Below are 19643 nucleotides of genomic sequence, written 5' to 3' on the forward strand. Positions count from 1 at the left end.
TTTTCTGACTCTAGACTACTTGGTTCACTCATATCAACAGAACTTGGTTGTGGAACAAACTGAGTTGGTGTGAACTGATCAGATTTGGTGGCAATGATAGATTCACACTTATTATCTGCACAAGTTATTTTTAACTGGTCTGCATGTCTACGGACAATAAGTCCATCATTTGTTTTTACTTTATAAGACACAGGTCCTGTACATTGAACAATTTGACCTGGTATCCATTTTTCCCTTCTCCCATAATTTCTTAGATACACATTATCATTAACTGCAAATTCTCTTTCAATGGATGCTTTGTCATGATTTACTTTTTGTGTATGTTGATGTTGGGAGACAGACCTTTGAACAGTTGGATGTAGTAGGTCAAGATGAGTTTTAATTTTCCTACCACATAGCAATTCGCATGGTGCAACACCTGTTGTTATATGAGGAGTTGTGCGGTATTTGGCTAAGAACCTGTTTACTCTTTCTCTGAGAGAACATTTGTTACCGGTACTCATTTTTACCATAGCGGTTTTGAATATGCCTACTGCTCTTTCAGCCAAACCATTCCCAGCAGGATGATAGGGTGATGTGGTTATATGCTCAATACCATTTGCTACACAAAACAGTTTAAACTCATGAGCAGTGAAACTAGGCCCGTTATCTGAAACAATTTGATCAGGTAATCCATGAGTTGAAAATATTTCCTTAAGTTCAATAATGGTATCACTTGCAGTGATTGTGTTCATGATTTTAACTTCTAACCACTTAGAATGTGAATCAATAACAATTAAGATCATTTTGTTCATGAAGGGTCCTGCGAAATCTATATGTATACGTTTCCATGGTTCGATTGGCCAGTCCCAATTTTGCAAAGGTGCTGTAGCTGGTTGATTTGCATGTTGTGCACAGCTTGAACAAAGCTTTACATATTTTTCAATATCAGCATCCATATGTGGCCACCAGAACCACGAGCGTGCAAGACTCTTCATTTTGGAAGAACCAAGATGAGTATCATGTAAAGTTCTTAAAACTTCTTTTTGTAACATTTTGGGGATAATAACTCTTGACCCCCATAGTATACATCCATCTTCTAGACTTAACTCTGTTTTTCTTATTGTATATGGCTTTAAGTCATCATTCACTGACTCTTCAGGCCAACCATTTTTACAGTACTCATATACTTTTATTAAGCACTCATCTTTTTGTGTTTCTCTTTTAATATCATTCACATCTATATTGGAGTTATCCATGATAGTGAAGAGAACAAATACATCTTCTGGTACATAACTAAGGCTTTGGTTTTTTAAAGGTAATCTACTAAGACTATCTGCACTATTCTCAGATCCAGGTTTGTATTTCAATTCATAATTGTATGCAGTTAGTGTGATAGCCCATCTTTGAATTCTTGGTGAGGCATGCTCAGGCAGGGGTTTGTTTTCCCCAAATAAACCTAGCAATGGCTTATGATCTGTAAAGATGGTGAACTTCCTACCAAACAGAAACTTATGAAATTTCTTAACACCAAAAATGATGCTTAAGCCTTCCCTATCTAACTGAGAATAATTTTTCTCAGCCTGGTTCAAAGATCTACTGGCAAAAGCAATGGGTCTGTCACCCTTTTCATCCATGTGGGACAAGACTGCTCCTACACCATCTGGTGAAGCATCACATGTCAAGACAAGTCTTTTCCCTGGGTCATAGTGAGTTAGTAAGGTGTCAGAAGACAAAGCTTCTTTTGCTGTATTAAAAGCAGCATCTTGTTGTTTACCCCAGTGCCAAGTTGCATTTTTCTGCAGCAGCTTGTACAGTGGTGATAATCTACCAGACAGATTCCCTATGAACTTTGCATAGTAATTTATCAAGCCCAAAAAAGCTCTTAGTTGTTGGGTATTTTCAGGTTTGGGTGCTTCTTTAATGGCTTTTGTTTTCTCAGGTTGAGGTCTGAGACCTTGCTTGCTTAATATATAACCAAGAAAACTAATTTCTGTCAGCATGAATTGACATTTATCTTTGTTTATCTTTAAACCTTTTTCACCAACTATTTTCAAGACTTTATCTAGTGTTTTAAGATGTTCAGTGTCATTCTTACCAGTTATGTACAGATTGTCAAAGTAAACACAAACATTTGGAATGTCCTTAAAAATACTGTCCATGACAGCTTGGAAAATTCCAGGACTAGATGATATGCCAAAACATAGTCTTTCATATTGGTAGAGTCCTTTATGTGTGTTTATTGTCGTATAGACTTTTGAATCTGGATGCAGTTCTAGTTGAGTGTAAGCATGACTAAAGTCTAATTCAGTGAATTTGTCTCCTCCTGCCAAATTCAAAGAAATTTCCTCAATGTTAGGAATAGGGTACCTATTTAGCTCTATTTGCTTATTCAGTGTAGCTTTATAGTCTCCACAAATTCTTACAGAACCATCCTTCTTTAACACTGGCACAATGGGCGTTGCCCAATCGGAATAGTCTACCTTCTTTATGATGCCATTAGATTCCAATCTACTTAGCTCATTTTCAATTTTATCCCTCATTGCATAAGGCGGAACTCTAGCTTTGCAGTATCTTGGATTTGTGTCTTTAATGCTTATCTTCACTGTTCTATCATTTAGTAATCCTGAATTACCAAAAACACTTTCATTTTCAGATATAACTTTATCTATTGAAGTAAAACTAGATTCTCTTGCTTTGATCACTGAAAATATACTCTCCCAATTTAACTTAAGATCAACTAACCAGTTCCTACCTAGTAATGGTGGTCCATTTCCTTCAACCACAAGAAGAGGAAGTTTAACACTTTGACCATTATAACTTACATGAACCATACACTCTCCTATCACCGGAACATTGTCACCAGTGTATGTTGTTAGACACTTGTGACATGGTTGTAGAGGCACTGATCCTCCTGTGACAGCGTCAAAGTCCTTCTTTGTGATGACTGTTAGAGATGCTCCAGTGTCAAGTTGGAAGCTGATGCTCTTACCGTTAATATTAACTAGTACATTGATGGGAGCATGACTTATTGATTTCACAGAGAACAGGTTGAAATCCGGCTGCGAATCAGTTTGAGCATTTTCACAGGTAGAGTGGTTCATTGGTTGGGTTAGGTAGTCTTGGTGAGAGTTAACATAGTGCTGCCTTTGGTTGCGGTACTGTCTTGACTGGCTAGATTTAGCAACAGACGAAGACTTTGCAAAGCAGGCCTTGGCAATGTGACCTTGCTTACTGCACTTATAACAAGTTGCTAATTTGAACTTGCATCGATGAGATGCATGGGGACCTTTGCATCGATGACATTTTTGATAATTATTACTAGATTTAGATCTAGGATTTGAACGTGCAGGCTGTTTAGCATAAGTTGAAATGCTCTGATGGGGTTGGTGTTTGTTGACTAACCTGCTGTTTACTGCATGGATCCCTGAGGGTGCTAGAGATCTCGCCGCCTCAGATGACTGCTGGAATGAAGTTGCAAGTTGTATTGCTTTTTCTAATGTTAGATCTGACTCGAGCAGCAACTTTCTTTGAACATCAGGGCTGTTTACACCTGTCACAAACTTTTCACATAGTCTGTCAGACAGCGTTTCTCCAAATTCACAGAATCTACTTAAATGACGTAAAGCAGCAACATATTCTGATATTGACTCGTTTGGTTGACGAGTCCTACCGTCAAATCTAGCTCTACACAGAAAATTTGATGGTACAGGCGCATGGTGGTCTGTTAGCAGTTTGCTCAGCTCGTTAAAGCTCTTGGTAGTTAGACTAGCTGGTGCGCATAAGTCCTTTAATAGCCTAAATTGTTGAGGCCCTATGACTGTTAACAAAACAGCTCTCTTTTTGGCTTCTATCATCACGTCGTTAGCTTCAAGGTAAAAGCTTAACCTATCTAGATAACGATGAATGGTTTCATCATTCGAATCAAATTCTTTTATTTGGCCATACAGCGCCATTATTCTAGAAATACTTAGCCAATATGCTCTAGCAAGCTCCTTTTTAAGTAAGCATATGCTCTTTCAAGTGGATTATTTATCCTCGTCGCCAGATGTAATAGATTGACGATAGAAGCATGTGATTGTATATAAAACGTTTATTGGCCTCAACTAACATGATAGAAACGAGAGAGGGCGGAAGTGACGAGACACAAAAATATATATACATATAAGGGACATCACTCAAGATAACAGTATAAATATAATACTAATACAAGAAGAGTGAGTCCCCTTGACTTCACAATTCTCACTATATTACACGTATCCCTAGCGTATGGCGCTCGTTAAAACGAATACCGTGTTACATGACCGCCGGGGCGCCGGCTAATGCGCCTATGCAGTTAGATTGCTGGATCAATTAGTAACGCTGACCCGATGCGGCGGACACCCAATAAATTGATAGCAGGGTGCAAAGATAGCGGCTGGGAGACTCTGGGTGGCAAACCGGACCGCCTTAGTGCCGGGATTGCCCTCCGAAATAAAATTAAAATGTAATGGCAGAAACCTTCTCAAAAGTCTGAGTTTCTTTCAAGCACCTTTTCAAAAAAAGTGTCTCAACGACTTTCTAAAATTCTTGGCGATTGGATGAAAACCAAAAACTTATGGTGTTAGTGCTGTCATATTGATTAAAGATTAATTAGATTAAAAAAATAAAATGTCATTAAGGTAAAAATTAGTATAAAACATTGATAAATGTTGGACTATAAAACATTGATAAATGTTGGACTATAAAACATTGATAAATGTTGGACTATAAAACATTGATAAATGTTGGACTATAAAACATTGATAAATGTTGGACTATAAAACATTGATAAATGTTGGACTTCGTTGTGAAAACACTGTCCATGGTTGTCATTTTAATGGTTCAGTTGTCATCATTGCTGTTTAGTAGGATGGATTCAGGCAGTGCAGACAGTTGCAAGACAAAGCCTGTATTGTTATTATTACGGATGGGCCGTGTTCGACCCCAAACCACCCCCCCACCACCCTCCCACTGAATCATAATGCCTGTACAGTTGGAATGGACTATGGGATTTTTTGGAACTTTAAACCTTTTCCTTTTTAAAATTATTTATATAAAACAAATTTTAAAATTCCAATAAAAAGATTATAATTTTTTTTAAGAGGGTAAAGGGCCACTATGTGTCTTGGGCCCCTATGCCTTGCTTACGCTAGCTTTACGGTAGCTACGACACTGTCTTAAAGTTATAATGTGTTTAGTTGATACATTGGTGGTTTAGAAATATAAATTTGTCGCATAATAAATTAATTTTAAACAATATATATATATATATATATATATATATATATATATATATATATATATATATATATATATATATATAGCTTTATACTAAACACTTGCAAGAGTCTCCAAATAAAATAAGCAAGTTCCGAGCATGATTGTGGGCCAAAAAAAATTCCCGGAATTCCTTCCTGGATTTCCCGGAAAAGCCAAAAAACCTCGAAAAAAATGCTGTTTTTGGCCCATATCTCGGCAACCAGATCACTTAGCGACTTGAAACATTTACCAATCGATTTCTGCCATAATTTAGAACAATATTGCCGAAGAAAGTTTTCAAAAATATCCTTTCGTTCGGTCACAAATTTTTGTTAAAAATTACATAAACACCTACAAACCGATCGTTCTCCTAGCTTGAACGCACCCCAGCATTATACGTCTTGTGTTTTGTCCCCGTGTGTGCTTTACGCTACGATAGAGCTATTTTTAGATAACATAAGGAAATTGCGCTTAAATTGTCACTAGACTTTTTATTAACTTGTTTTTTAAATTTTTGTTTCCTTTTCAATTATGTTCGCATCTGTACAAAAACTGCCGTCTGTGTTACACTTTTACGTTAGTATCGATTTATAAGGGGGATTATTTTTCCATTGTGTCGTAAAGAAGCATGTGTGAAGGGGGGGGGGGGGGTCGGAGACGGCGCGTGCGTATAAAGTAGGGGTCGGGATGGAGTATGGTGGTAGTTTAAAATGTGTTTTTATGTATGCAGACTTCTTTGTTTTATTTTAAAAAGAGCATGCCGTTTACAGAATAAGCCTGCGTCTAAATTTTAATAACAATCCACCAGTAAAGTAAGTAAAGGTTCCTCTTTCCGAAGGATCCATTGGGCAGATGAAGTAGAGTTCATGTGTTTCTAGACCTCGGCATTTATTTTCCCTAACGTGAGTTAAGTACCCATCAGAGTTGGGTGGACTCAGGGACGTTCCATTAACTTGAACCCGGTTTCAAACTCGAAACTATCGGGTTAGCAGTCTAGCGCTCCACCGCTAGGCCACGCCGTCCCATACATTCCACCAGTAATCATTCACATTTAGGGGTAGGTTGGTAGCTATATTCGTTGATACCTATTCTACGTCTATTTTCATATCTATCTAGATCTAGTAGCATGCAATATTCCTCATTGTGTAGCAGTATAGCCCTCTTTGTTTTTCAAACTTCAAATTGGTGGTAGAATGTCTGACCATTTAGTATGAATTAAAATAGTTTGTGTTTTTATTTTTATTGAGTAAACTTTTCATTGGGTGTTGGAACTCGGCCAATTAGAATGCATGATGCCATTGGATGCGTAACTAGTGTAGATAGAAGTGAACACGCAGTTGGATGTTGTAAAGCTAGGCCCTAACCTCATTTGTCCCAACTTCCTCCTCCTAAACAATATCTCCTCTCAAGCAGACCCACCGGAGCAGTGTGAGACTTCAAAGGGGAACCTTGGGGCTTTTGTGGGGTTTAACAAACCTTTAACGAGCAGCAGTGGCGTCCCTGGCCGTGATGTCATGCGGTGCGGTAACTGGTGCTTCTCCCAACCACTGTCCCTCCCTTTCCCATACCCACTCCTTTACCTTAAACAACCAGAGGCGTAGCTAGGGGAGGGCGGGGAGGGCGGCCGCCCCGGGCGCCGACCACAAGGGGGCGCCAAAAGGGGTCGAAAAAAATTATTAAAGTTCATTTTAAGCTGCAGTTTTGAATTATAAACAGTCAAAGTAAAGAAATTTAACGGCTGAGAGCCCTCGCATATTGATTTAACTGTTTTCTACCTTGATTGTGTAACTGTAAAACGTACATCCTTAAGAAATAGTGACCGGAAAAACCGCTTTCCAGCTTTCCTAGATGGAGGGGGGGGGGGGGCGCTTTTTCGAAGACTAAAATCGGAAAAATTCACATCGGATTAAGGAATAAGTAACCGATATCACTCAGAAAAGAAACCCATTGAACTAAAGCGTATTTTACGATTGTGTAACGTAAAAAAAAAGAGTTAGTGAACGTTTAAAATTCACTCTACCATTTTTTTTGCAAGATGGTGGGGCACTTTTTCACCAACAAAAACCGAAGGATTTGTACTAGATAACTCTTTTAACTCTTTTAATCAATTGTATTAACACTTAATGTACGATTTCACTACCCAGTTTTGCTAAGCAATAACGCGGCTAGTTCTTTGTACGATTCTTACGATTCTCTCAACTTCATCGTGATAGATCAGATACTTTTACTTGATTGCATTACATCTTGCCTGGATCACTGCATTAAAGAGAAATAAATATCACAAATTCTTGTATCGCTATCCAACCAGTAAAATAGCAGACTGTCGGCGCGAGTGGGTGGGAAGCGACACTCTTTGCCAAAATTTGAAGAGAGAAGAAAACTAGTATATTGTGCTGATTATTTACTTTGTTTAACTGATAATTCAAAATTGTAATATAGGCCTACAATTATCGAAATTGTACTAAAGATACGCCCAAAAGTAGACCAAATAAACTTGCACCTTCTACACCTTCAGCAGTGGTTCTTAACTTTTTGGAATCACCGAACCCTTCTTAATAGTTGTATCATGCACACAGACAAAATCCGATCGTGAATCATAAAAAGACTGTGCTAAAAGCATTAGCACCGCTACAATTTTAATTTTTTTCTGACATTACCAATCATCATTTTTTAAAGGATAATGCATCTTAACGGGAATTTTATTGGCGTCGAGTGAAGTTTTAGGGAACGACAATAAGCGTAATTGTTAATTTTTTTCCAGACTGTCGCACATACATACACACACACGTGTATATATATATATATATATATATATATATATATATATATATATATATATATATATATATATATATATATATATATGGGGCGCCAAACTGAAAGTTCGCCCCGGGCGCCGGGAGGGGTCGCTACGCCTCTGTAAACAACCTTACGAACTTACAATAAATGATCGTGCTCAGGTTTTTTCTTTCTTTTTTATAAAACAGCTTGAGTTGTCTTTGTCAGCTAATACAATCATAGGCGTATAGCTGGTAATGGGGAGCCTTCCCATTTCAGGGTCATTTTCTGACAATTGGCGCCTTTTGAAATTTATGCAACTTAAAAATAAAAAGGCGTTTAAAAGTTACCATTGCAAAAAATAGAAATAATCTATGATTTTAAAAAAAGCTAAGTGCTTATGTCTGACATAATGGATTTAGATCTAATGTTAGCCATCTGTTTGTGGTCTTGTAAGTGACGAAAACCGTAATTATCTTGTAATCGATTTGTTAAACAAGTTAATAAAAAGTCTAGTGACAATTTAAGCGCAATTTCCTTATGTTATCAGGTGTTGATTGGGGCTTAATACCACACGGCTCTTAATGCCCTCCTTTACCCTATGCATTTATATTGTGTTATTGATTGTTTGTGAGGTAATTTTAATAGTATAAAACCTTTTTCCCACACTCCCAAAGTTCATCCCATTCAGCCATTGCGGCTCGCGCAGTTCGCTGCTAAGCCAGCCAGGTCACATGATTTACCCTCCTCCTTCCACTGCCTTCTTTGCTATATAGTACTGTAATGTATTATGTATAATGTAATTTTAAAATGTTTCAAGTCGCTAAGTGGTCTGGTTGCCGAGATATGGGGCAAAAAGTACATTTTTCCGAGGTTTTTTGGCTTTTACAGGAAGGAATTCCGGGATTTTTTTGGGCCCACAATCATCCTCGGAACTTGCTTAACATATTTGCTTTTGGAACTAGTCCTCGATATTGCTTCGCTGAGGAGGAGATACGACTTAAAGCCGCGGACATTCCCAGAAATGACGAGTTAATAATCGCAATTCTTCAGAATGGAAATTGCGCTAAAAAAATATAGAAATATAAACACATGAATAAAAAAACAAGTTAATAAAAAGTCTAGTGACAATTTAAGCACAATTTCCTTATGTTATCTAAAAAAGCTCTGTCGTAGCGTAAAGCACACACGGGGACAAAACACAAGACGTATAATGCTGGGGTGCGTTCAAGCTAAGAGAACGATCGGTTTGTAGCTGTTTATGTAATTTAAAAAAAAAATTGTGACCGAACGAAAGGATATTTTTGAAAACTTCCTTCGGCAATAATGTTCTAAAATATGTCAGGAATCGATTGGTAAATGTTTCAAGTCGCTAAATGGTCTGGTTGCCGAGATATGGGCCAAAAACTGCATTTTTTCCGAGGTTTTTTGGCTTTTCCGGGAAATCCAGGAAGGGATTCCGGGAATTTTTTTGGCCCACAATCATCCTCTGAACATGCTTAACATATTTGCTTTTGGAACTAGTCCTCGATATTGCTTCGTTGAGGAGAAGATACGACTTAAAGCTCCTGACACAAATCGGACACACATCCATCCTTGACGAGTTAATAATCGCAATTGTCCGTATGGAATAGTGCGCAATATTATTAGTACTTTAAAAATGTACATTAGTTTTTTTGAGAAATCGGAAGTAGCGTAAATTACTACTTTCGGTCAACGGAAATTACTCAAAATTTAACAGAAGGTAGAAAATTAGATCTTTTACTCACATGTGAAATTTCATTTATCTATCTGAAATAGTACTCAAGTTATAGGCTTTAAAAAATTCAAAGTAGAAAAAGTACCACTTCCGGTTATCGGAAATAGCTCAAAAGTTGATACGGATCTAAGATTTTGATAAAATACTTATATATGAAATTTCATCAACTTAGCTGTAACGGTACTCAAGTAATCGTATTTACACACAGACAGAATTGCAAAGCCCAGTTTTTCAGACTGGATTACGCATAAAACCTCTTAATATTGATAAATCTGGATTGATAATTTTTGCCCGATTAAAATATGTCCTCTATACTTCGGATGTGATGAAGGACTGAGGTGTAATACGGTGAAAATTGTTAAAATTTAAAGTGATTTTTGTGCACGTTACAATAGAGTCCTTTCATATGACTTCACGTCCGTTCGTGATACCTACGCCCGCCGCCACAGTGGTGTACATCAGACGTAAACACAATCAGCTGTTCGCCAGCGCTGGACGTGTTCACCAGCGCTGGACGCGTTCACTGTATGTAAAGAACCGCACCCGCGGAAAAGGAAAAATACATTACTTGAACTCTTAGGAATTGAAGATCCTTATACTGTTATTGACAGTTTCGTATAAATAAATATGTGGACAAAATTTCTAAATAAAAATACTGTTAGTAATACTGTTTGCGTTTAGAGTTAAAGTAGCCGAATCTGATCAAATGCAGTTCTCGATACTTTGTTTCAGGTAAGGACAGTAAAATAATAAACTTCATTTTAATTATAAAAGATAACTATTAATAAAACAAATATGCTCGACCTTCACAAATACTAATAGTAAAAGACAAAGTCAAAAGTAATAGGCTAATAAGAATAATAAGATCTAATAGTAGGCCTAATACCTGGCTCCGCTGGGTAGACATAGAATCTAGAATCTACTTCTTTACTTAAATTTAATTACTTTAGATCTACATTCGATTCAAAATACACCCATAATAAATCAAAAGTAGTCATAATAGGCCTAATAAAGCATTTAATTGTCTCTAAGATCTAAAATCTCGCTCTATTATCTAATCATTTTTTTAGCAAACGAAATTTTCTGAAATTGAAATAGATTATATGACTAGACTTAGATCTAGAATCTGCTACTTAAATTAAATTGTAAAAACTTTATACAAGCATGTAGTTGATATTATTGTAGTAGAAGGCTTTAATAAATTACTAAGGCCTACCTACTTTGTTGTCTTTTTACAGCAATATGTATCTCATCTGATACTGGACTGAATTTAATTAAATTCAAATTCATATCTAGTAATTGGTCTACTAAGTTTTTGTAGCCTAGTAGTACAATCTAGATCATACCAGCCAACAACAAATAACCACATTATTATTATTTGGTTAATGATTAGGCTAATTTTTTTTTAAAAATCCACTGTTTATAAAAGAAACAAATCAAGCTAGAAACATTATAAGTGAGATGGTTTAGAATAATAACAATGGACCCAGTCTACAATTGATACAATTGCAGGTCTACATAGGGCCTACAGTCTAGTAGTTTACAGTAGGCACCTAGTGTGTAGCTAGTATACTAGTGTGTAGCTGTCCAGAGTTAAGATTCTTAATGCCTTAATGCTTTCCCCTGATAAGCCATGTGTGCTATAAATGACATAACATGACATCGAGGTGAGAAATGTTGATGGGAGAGCAGTGGGACTTTCCCCTTTGTTCTCCCTGCTGGGCCCTGAGGGTCAAAATTATATAAGAAATACTATCTCTGTGGGGCTGGGTATCACGGAGGTGAGACATTTTCAGGGGAGGGCAGGGCAGACTCCTCTTTGGTTTTATTGTGGGCTAGATACAGGTGGGGGCAGCCATCATGAGGGTTGAACGTCAGTATTAATGTGTCTGATTACTTCCCTGCTGGATTATAAGGGTCTTAAATTGTATAACATGCTACCCAGATTGGTTATTACCCATGGATTATATTAGCCGTTGTAGTGTGGGTTTTGTAGGAGTTAAGTGGTCTCACGTTTGCTACAGTAGATAACCTCTAATATATTACTGCATTTGATCAGCTTCGTCTACTTAAACTCTAAACGCAAACGGTATTACTAACAGTATTTTTATTTAGAAATTTCGGCCACATATTTATATTATCCACGAAACTGTCAATAACTGTATAAGGATCTTCAATTCCTAAGAGTTCAAGTTTTTTAACATATTTTTCCTTTTCCGCGGGCGCGATTCTTTACATACGGTGAACACGTCCAGCGCTGGTGAACACGTCCAGCGCTGGCGAACAGCTGATTGTGTTTACGTCTGATGTACACCACTGTGGCGGCGGGCGTAGGTATCACGTGATTTAGGTCACGTGTTTGCAAGGACTCTATACTTTCTCTATACTTCGTATATACGAGAAAGTAAAAAGATAAATTATACATCAATAATAATCATAATAAAAAATTGTATCTTCTGTTTTAAAAATTTAATCATTTTCAGCTATATTAATTAATACATTTTGTTGCTCACTTCAATTATCATAATTATGATTAACTTAATGGGTTATATAATTATTTATACAAAATTTAGAATTACATAAAATGGAATATTCAATATAGAAAAATTGTGAGTAAATATTACTTCAATGATTCAAATTATAATTGTACATTGTTGGTGTCTATTAGTGGTTAGCATTAATTATTGTATGGGTAATGTAAAGGGTAAGAATTTAGGCATCATATTTCCAAAAAACCTAAACAAAGCTAGCTATAACACCTAGTACAAGATGATAAATGTGCTATGGAGACTCATGACATCCATTCTTTCCATGAAGTGTTTCTTCCTTTGTGTGAATATTTAAAACATATGTTAAATGATTTTTAATTAACTTTTTTAACATTGTTTGAATTTCATGTTTACAATATACACGCACACAATTTAAAAACATTAGTAACAAATAATACATTCATTTTACTTATCTTCAAAATGAAATGTCTAGATAACATATTAATCATTAGCAATACTTTGTATGACAAATAATACTATGAAGAGTATTATATCCTGTACAGTGTTTCTTCCAGAGTTTTTTTCCGGGGAAGGGGGGGGGGTAGAGATGCCAGGAAGAAACTCTGATCCTGTATGACAAACATTAATAGTGTGTATTTAGCCTCCACAATGTGGTATTAGTACAAAAGCAATAGTTTTATATACAGATAATTAAAGACCCTTGTGAAAGAGAATTTAATGACCAGCATCAGCAACACATTCAGGTGGCTTAAGTCCTGAGTGAGATTTTGTGTGTGTAGATAAACCAGACTTACGAGCAAACCTTTTATGACAAATGCCACATTCATATGGTCTCTGGTAAATGAATATTTTTATGTTTAGATAAATCCCCTTTATGATTAAATTTTTTGTGACACACATCACGTTCGTATAATCTATCTGGTAAATGAATCATTTTATGTTCTGATAAATGTCTTTTATGATTGAATTTTTTATGACACACATGACATCAGTGGCGGAACTAGAAAAAATGGGCCTCCCCCCCCCCATATATATATATATATATATTTATATATAAACACAATACGAACACAGGATACTCCTTTCTGGCCTGATCGGGTTTTGGAAAAAAAATTTAATTAAATCTAATCACAACATGTTATGTGTATGAGTGTATTGGTCTGTTTTGAAAATCTCTGTTTTCATATATGTTTAATACTTCTAATCACTAAGTCGGTCAAAAGTATATCAATCATGAAGCTTTGTATAAGTAATGGTGTCTCGTGTTATGTTTATTTTTTTTTTTGTATTTATATTATTAATTTTAACTACGTTTCATTTTCGTACTATACCATTCTTTAGTACTTTTTTAAAGAAAATAATAAGACCAGTAATTGCTGTTTAATTTGATTATTACAAATCTATTAAAAAGAGCTTTCGAGCAACCCTATTTGACTATTTGAAAAAGAGAAATAATTTATGGAAGTGGTTTGAGCGTTTGCCTATCTTTCACACTACAGCTAATGATAATGTGTATTTTTAAAAAAAAATTTTTTACGCAACAGCACGTCTTAGCTACTATATAACATCACTACAGTATTAGATCTGTCATCTGTTTGTTATTTACAAAACCACTATCAAGGTGCCAGTGACGAACACGCTATCATTCGTGTATTTATTTGAGACGTTTGCCTTGTTTTCTAGAACAGTGGTTATTAAACGTAAACAATGTCGGCACTTTATTTCTTGGATATTAGTTGTTGAAGCGTTAGTTTGTCTACACTACCACCGATACGAGCCAGCTTAGTTGTTGAGGCGCTATCTATTCGCTTCTTGTAAGGCTAAGAGCGGGAGGGGAGGTCTGAGAAAGGGACTTAAAAGGGCCAACGAAGAGACGATGTGCTTTTATCCATCAGTACCAAATTTGGGATGGTCTCAATAAGCCGTCTTAATATCTAGCGGCCTCTCGCGCAATTGATGTTTTTTCAAAAGAATTTTGCCGACAACAGCGTGTATTTGATTGTAGGAAAAAGAATATACAAGAGCGTGGGATGGTGTCTATAGAATAAAGATACTCCAACCGCAGCTATAGTATTCTTTTTTCAAAAAAAAACCATCAAGTCAAAAATGCAAGAAAATTAATTTTAACTATAAAAAACAATGATTATGGGCGGCTGTGGGCCCCCCCCCCCTGCATTGCGGGGTCTGGCGGCACTGTAGTTCCGCCCCTGCATCACATTCATATGGTCTTTCTGGTAAATGAATTTTTTTATGTGTAGATAAACTAACTTCATGATTAAATTTTTTGTGACACACATCACTCAATCTGGTAAATGAATCATTTTATGCTCTGATAAACGTCTTTTATAATTAAATTTTTTGTGACACACATCACATTCATATAATCTATCTCAACTATCTGGTAAATGAATCATTTTATGTTCTGATAAACGTCTTTTATAATTAAATTTTTTGTGACACACATCACATTCATATGGTCTCTCTGGTAAATGAATATTTTTATGTTCTGATAGATTACCCTTTTGACTAAATTTTTTGTGACACACATCACATTCATATAATCTATCTGGTAAATGAATCATTTTATGTTGTGATAACTGTCTTTTATCCTTAAATTTTTTGTGACACACATCACATTCATATGGTCTCTCAGGTAAATGAATATTTTTATGTTTAGATAATCTAGATTTAAGGGCAAAACATTTATGACAAACATCACATTCATGTGGCTTGAGACTTGAATGAATAGTTATTTTATGTTCTGATAAATGATATTTCTGACTAAAATTTTTATGGCACACATCACATTCATATGGTCTTTCTCCTAAATGTTTAGCTATTTTATGTTTTGATAAATGACCTTTCTGACTAAATTTTTTATGGCACACATCACATTCATATGGTCTCTCTGGTAAATGAATATTTTTATGTATGGATAATCTAGATTTAAGGGCAAAACTTTTATGACAAACATCACATTCATGTGGCTCGAGACTTGAATGAACATTTATTTTATGTTTAGATAAATCACCTTTAAGACTAAATTTTTTATGACACACATCACATTCATGTGGTCTATCTGGTAAATGAATATTTTTATGGTCTGATAGATTACATTTATGACTAAATTTTTTATGACACACATCACATTCATATGGTCTCTCTGGTAAATGAATATTTTTATGTATAGATAAATTACTTTTACAACTAAATTTTTTATGACACACATCACATTCATATGGTCTCTCTGGTAAATGAATCATTTTATGTTCTGATAAATGTCTTTTATGATTAAATTTTTTGTGACACACCTCACATTCATATGGTCTCTCTGGTAAATGTATATTTTTATGTTCTGATAAATGTCTTTTATGATTAAATTTTTTGTGACACACCTCACATTCATATGGTCTCTCTGGTAAATGTATATTTTTATGTTCTGATAGATGACCCTTTTGACTAAATTTTTTGTGACACACATCACATTCATATGGTCTCTCTGGTAAATGAATATTTTTATGTATAGATAAATTACTTTTACAACTAAATTTTTTATGACACACATCACATTCATATGGTCTCTCTGGTAAATGAATCATTTTATGTTCTGATAAATGTCTTTTATGATTAAATTTTTTGTGACACACATCACATTCATATGGTCTCTCTGGTAAATGAATATTTTTATGTTTAGATAAATTACCTTCATGACTAAATTTTTTGTGACACACATCACATTTATATGGCCTCTCTGGTAAATGAATTTTTTTATGTTGTGATAGATTTTTTTTTTGACTAAATTTTTTGTGACACACATCACATTCATATGGTCTCTCTGGTAAATGAATATTTTTATGTTCTGATAGATGACCCTTTTGACTAAATTTTTTGTGACACACATCACATTCATATGGTCTTTCTCCTAAATGTATCTTTATATGTTTTGCTAAATGATTTTTAATATGATATTTCTTATTACACACAGCACATTCATATGGCTTATTAATTCCAGAATAAATATTTGTGTGTGTAGATAAACTAGACTTTGTGGTGAACTTTTTAGACAAACTAGACTTATTGTATACCTGTTGTAGGTTTATTTTGTTAATCTGTTCACCCTGACTGATCATAACAACTTCTTGCTGATGAAAATCATGACCATATGGATTCACCCTTGTGTGAATGTTTATGTGTTGTTTAACATGATCAAAATGGAAAAATCTTTGACAACACATATCACACTTGTATGTCTTCAGTCCCTTATCATTGATCTGATATTCTGTTGGGAGATTATCATTCAATTTTGCATGCAATAACTTGAGTTGTTTTAATTCATTTTGAAGATCTGATTTTAAAACTGCTAAATTTTCTTTAAAATCAGTTGAATCTGGTGGGGAAGAAAGTTGTTGCTGTGCTTTGAAACCATTTCGTTGTTCATTCTCCAAAGATGAAATTGTTAATATCTCAGGTTTTATATCTTCAAAAATTGAAAATGCTGTTGATATATTTGGTTTCATGTCTTCAGAAGATGAAAATGATGTTGGGTTATCTTGTTTCATCTCTTCTAAATTAAACAAAGGCTTTGTTTTATCAAGATTTTTATATTCTAAAGCTAAAAATGGCATTGTTTCCTCCAAGTATTTGTCTTTAACAGTTGAAAATTGTGTTGATACATTTTGCTTTATATCTTCAGAATTTGAAAAGAGTTTTGATATATTTGTTTGTACTCCTTCTGAATTTGAAATAGCTGATGTTTCATCTGATTTCATGTCCATAAATGTTATGATTTCGTCACTCAATTCCTGTTTAACCATATTTGAACACTCCCAAACTATACCATTAGTGTCCTTTGTGTTTTCCATAGCTTTAGATTGATGAATTATTGCAGAAAAAACTGAAATAAAAATAATGTTGATTAGAAAACCAAATTAAAATTTATTTTTGAAAATATATTGATTGCATTTAAAAAATGTTTAAATATTTATGTCTTAGCTTTACTATATTATTATAACACCATAGAATTTTTTAAGTCATAAAAAAGATCAAAAGGGCCTTATTGAGCTATGATAACATCTGTTTTAATAACTGAAGTGTCTTTTATCAATCAGAAGTAATATGAATAGATAGATTAATAGTTAAAAGCAGTGTTCACGCCATAGCACACCATGGTTGGGTGGCACAGTGCACATCTGTTAACGAATATCCCCAGAGTTTGAATCTCAGTAGGGAACCATATATTCATATAAAAAACGAGCCGCTCCGCTGCGTATCATATGCCGTTATTTAGTTGTTTTATTTTCTACTTTTCAGTAATTCATAATTTATGAATTCGACAGTACCAATGATGCCACTGAATATATTTGCTTTGAAACACTACCAGTAGCACGTTAAGGACGATACCCCCCCCCTTTCCCCCCCCCCCCCCCCGTGAAAGCAGCCTCCTCTAAGTTACCTCCCCTAAGTTTAAAATCGTTTCAAACTAAATTATCTGCCCCTAATAGCCGTCCCTTAACCCGGCTCTACGATTGTAAACATTTAGCGTGAACCACAGCTCACCAGAACATAGAGGGGTGGGGGTGGTAGGGAGCGCGCTTACAGCTTGTTTTCTAGGGTTTCCGAGAAGAGAATTATATATATAGATAGATTGTAGATCTATTAGGCCTACTAATTTCTATTACCTACCTAAAAACCTACATCTACATATTTAAAGTAAGGTATCAAATAGTAACTATCCATTTTAGCTTTAGATATATAAAAAATTATTTTAAAATCAGCTTAAGTCAAAGCTAGTAAATGTGACAGAAACCCTGTCATAGTCCCATAACTTCATAAGCCAATGGCATGATTATAGATACCCGTGTCCGATAATGGAATCATCTTTAAAAAAGGGGTGTTGGGTTGTTAGTAGTATAGTAATCTAACACCCCCTTTTTAAAGAAGATTCCATTATCGGAGACCGGTGTAAACATTTTATCGTTACGAAAGCTGGTTCAGATGGCCGCAGGGAAAAAAACAGAGGGGAAAAAAATATCGCAAGTAGCACGTCACTAAAACATGAATATCTCAAATTTAATGCATAGGAATATAAAATATTATAAAATGATTGATACATATTTATTAAGAGTAGAAAGGCAGAGGAATAATATAGTACTTTGGGTTTGTTTGATGATTATAGATACCAGTGTCTGATAATGGAATCTTCTTTAAAAAAGGGGTGTTGGGTTGTTAGTGTAGTATTGTAATCTCGACTAATTGTATGGTTAGAAATTAGGGTTAGGCGTATGGTTGGACCAGGGTTGGGGTTAGGGTTAGGGACAGGGTTAGCATTGACATTATCCAGCCATGTGTGTATTTAGTTAACTACCAGTAACCTAACACCCCTTTTTTAAAGAAGATTCCATTATCAGACAGCGGTGTAAACATTCTCCCGGTTTGTTTCTGTGTTAAACGGTTACAAAATAGCACCCAATCTATACTAGATCTAGAAAATCTAGATCTATATTCACATATTGTGAAAAGAAAAACACTGAAGTGAAACAGGTTGAGGTTGACTACTTACATTTAATAGATCTAAAATCTAATTATTTCACATTTTTATTTTTAGTAGGAATTATGTTTTGAGATTTACAAAAATAGCTCATTTATGTACCTGTTTTTAAACAATTTAATTTAAACTTTTCAACATGAAGACTAGCGATGTTTTCATCAGATCCAACCATGCTCATTTGCTATATCAAGTATATCAGCCATCTTGTTTCATTTATTTTGTAGGCCTAACCTATTATTAGCGGGAGCAGGGGAAGCCACTCTTATTTTACAAATGGCTGCTGTTCCTTCCAGGCTGTTCCCCCCCCTTCCCCCCCCCCCCCCCCCGAAATTTTTTTACCGTCTCCCCCCCCCCCCCCCCCCCCCCCCCCGAACGAAATGAAATTTATTTATTTTTGAAATTTATGTTATTTTTTCTTCCCCAGAGTGTTTTTAAAAGCCAGAATTTTGAACATTTTTTAAAGGTGATAGATCTATCTAGATCTAAAATCTAATTATTTCACATTTTTATTTTTAGTAGGAATTATGTTTTGAGATTTACAAAAATAGTTCATTTATGTACCTGTTTTTAAACAATTTAATTAAAACTTTTCAACATGAAGACCAGCGATGTTTTCATTTGCTATAGCAGCCATCTTGTTTCATTTTTCTTTGTCGGCCTAGGCTAACCTATTATTAGCGGGAGCAGGGGAAGCCACTCTAGGCCTATTTTACAAATGGCTGCTGTTTCTTCCAGGCATCTCTTACCGTTCCCCCCCCCCCCCCCCCCCCCGAACGAAATGAAATTTATA

At 35.2% G+C, this 19643-nt stretch overlaps 1 protein-coding gene across 3 annotated transcripts; it reads right to left on the bottom strand.

The window, feature by feature from the left end:
- Positions 1-12280: 12280 nt before the first annotated feature.
- LOC131928088 (zinc finger protein 493) lies at positions 12281-19456 on the bottom strand. Of its 3 annotated transcripts, XM_059284004.1 has the most exons (3): positions 18956-19096; positions 16392-17200; positions 12281-12914 (listed from the first exon to the last, which is right to left on the bottom strand). In XM_059284004.1, the coding sequence occupies exons 1-3, from the start codon at positions 19029-19031 to the stop codon at positions 12834-12836; spliced, it is 966 nt and encodes a 321-aa protein (XP_059139987.1). In that variant the 5' UTR covers positions 19032-19096; the 3' UTR covers positions 12281-12833. The 3 variants fall into 3 exon arrangements, with proteins under 3 accessions (XP_059139987.1, XP_059139986.1, XP_059139984.1); XM_059284003.1 differs by lacking the exon at positions 18956-19096 and adding an exon at positions 19415-19456 and having other exon boundaries at positions 12281-17200; XM_059284001.1 differs by having other exon boundaries at positions 12281-17200.
- Between the last annotated feature and the right edge of the window lie 187 nt (positions 19457-19643).

This window comes from Physella acuta, unplaced genomic scaffold, assembly GCF_028476545.2.
Source record: "Physella acuta isolate Inbredline_101_S28 unplaced genomic scaffold, ASM2847654v3 ptg001462l, whole genome shotgun sequence".
Lineage (NCBI taxonomy): Eukaryota > Metazoa > Mollusca > Gastropoda > Physidae > Physella > Physella acuta.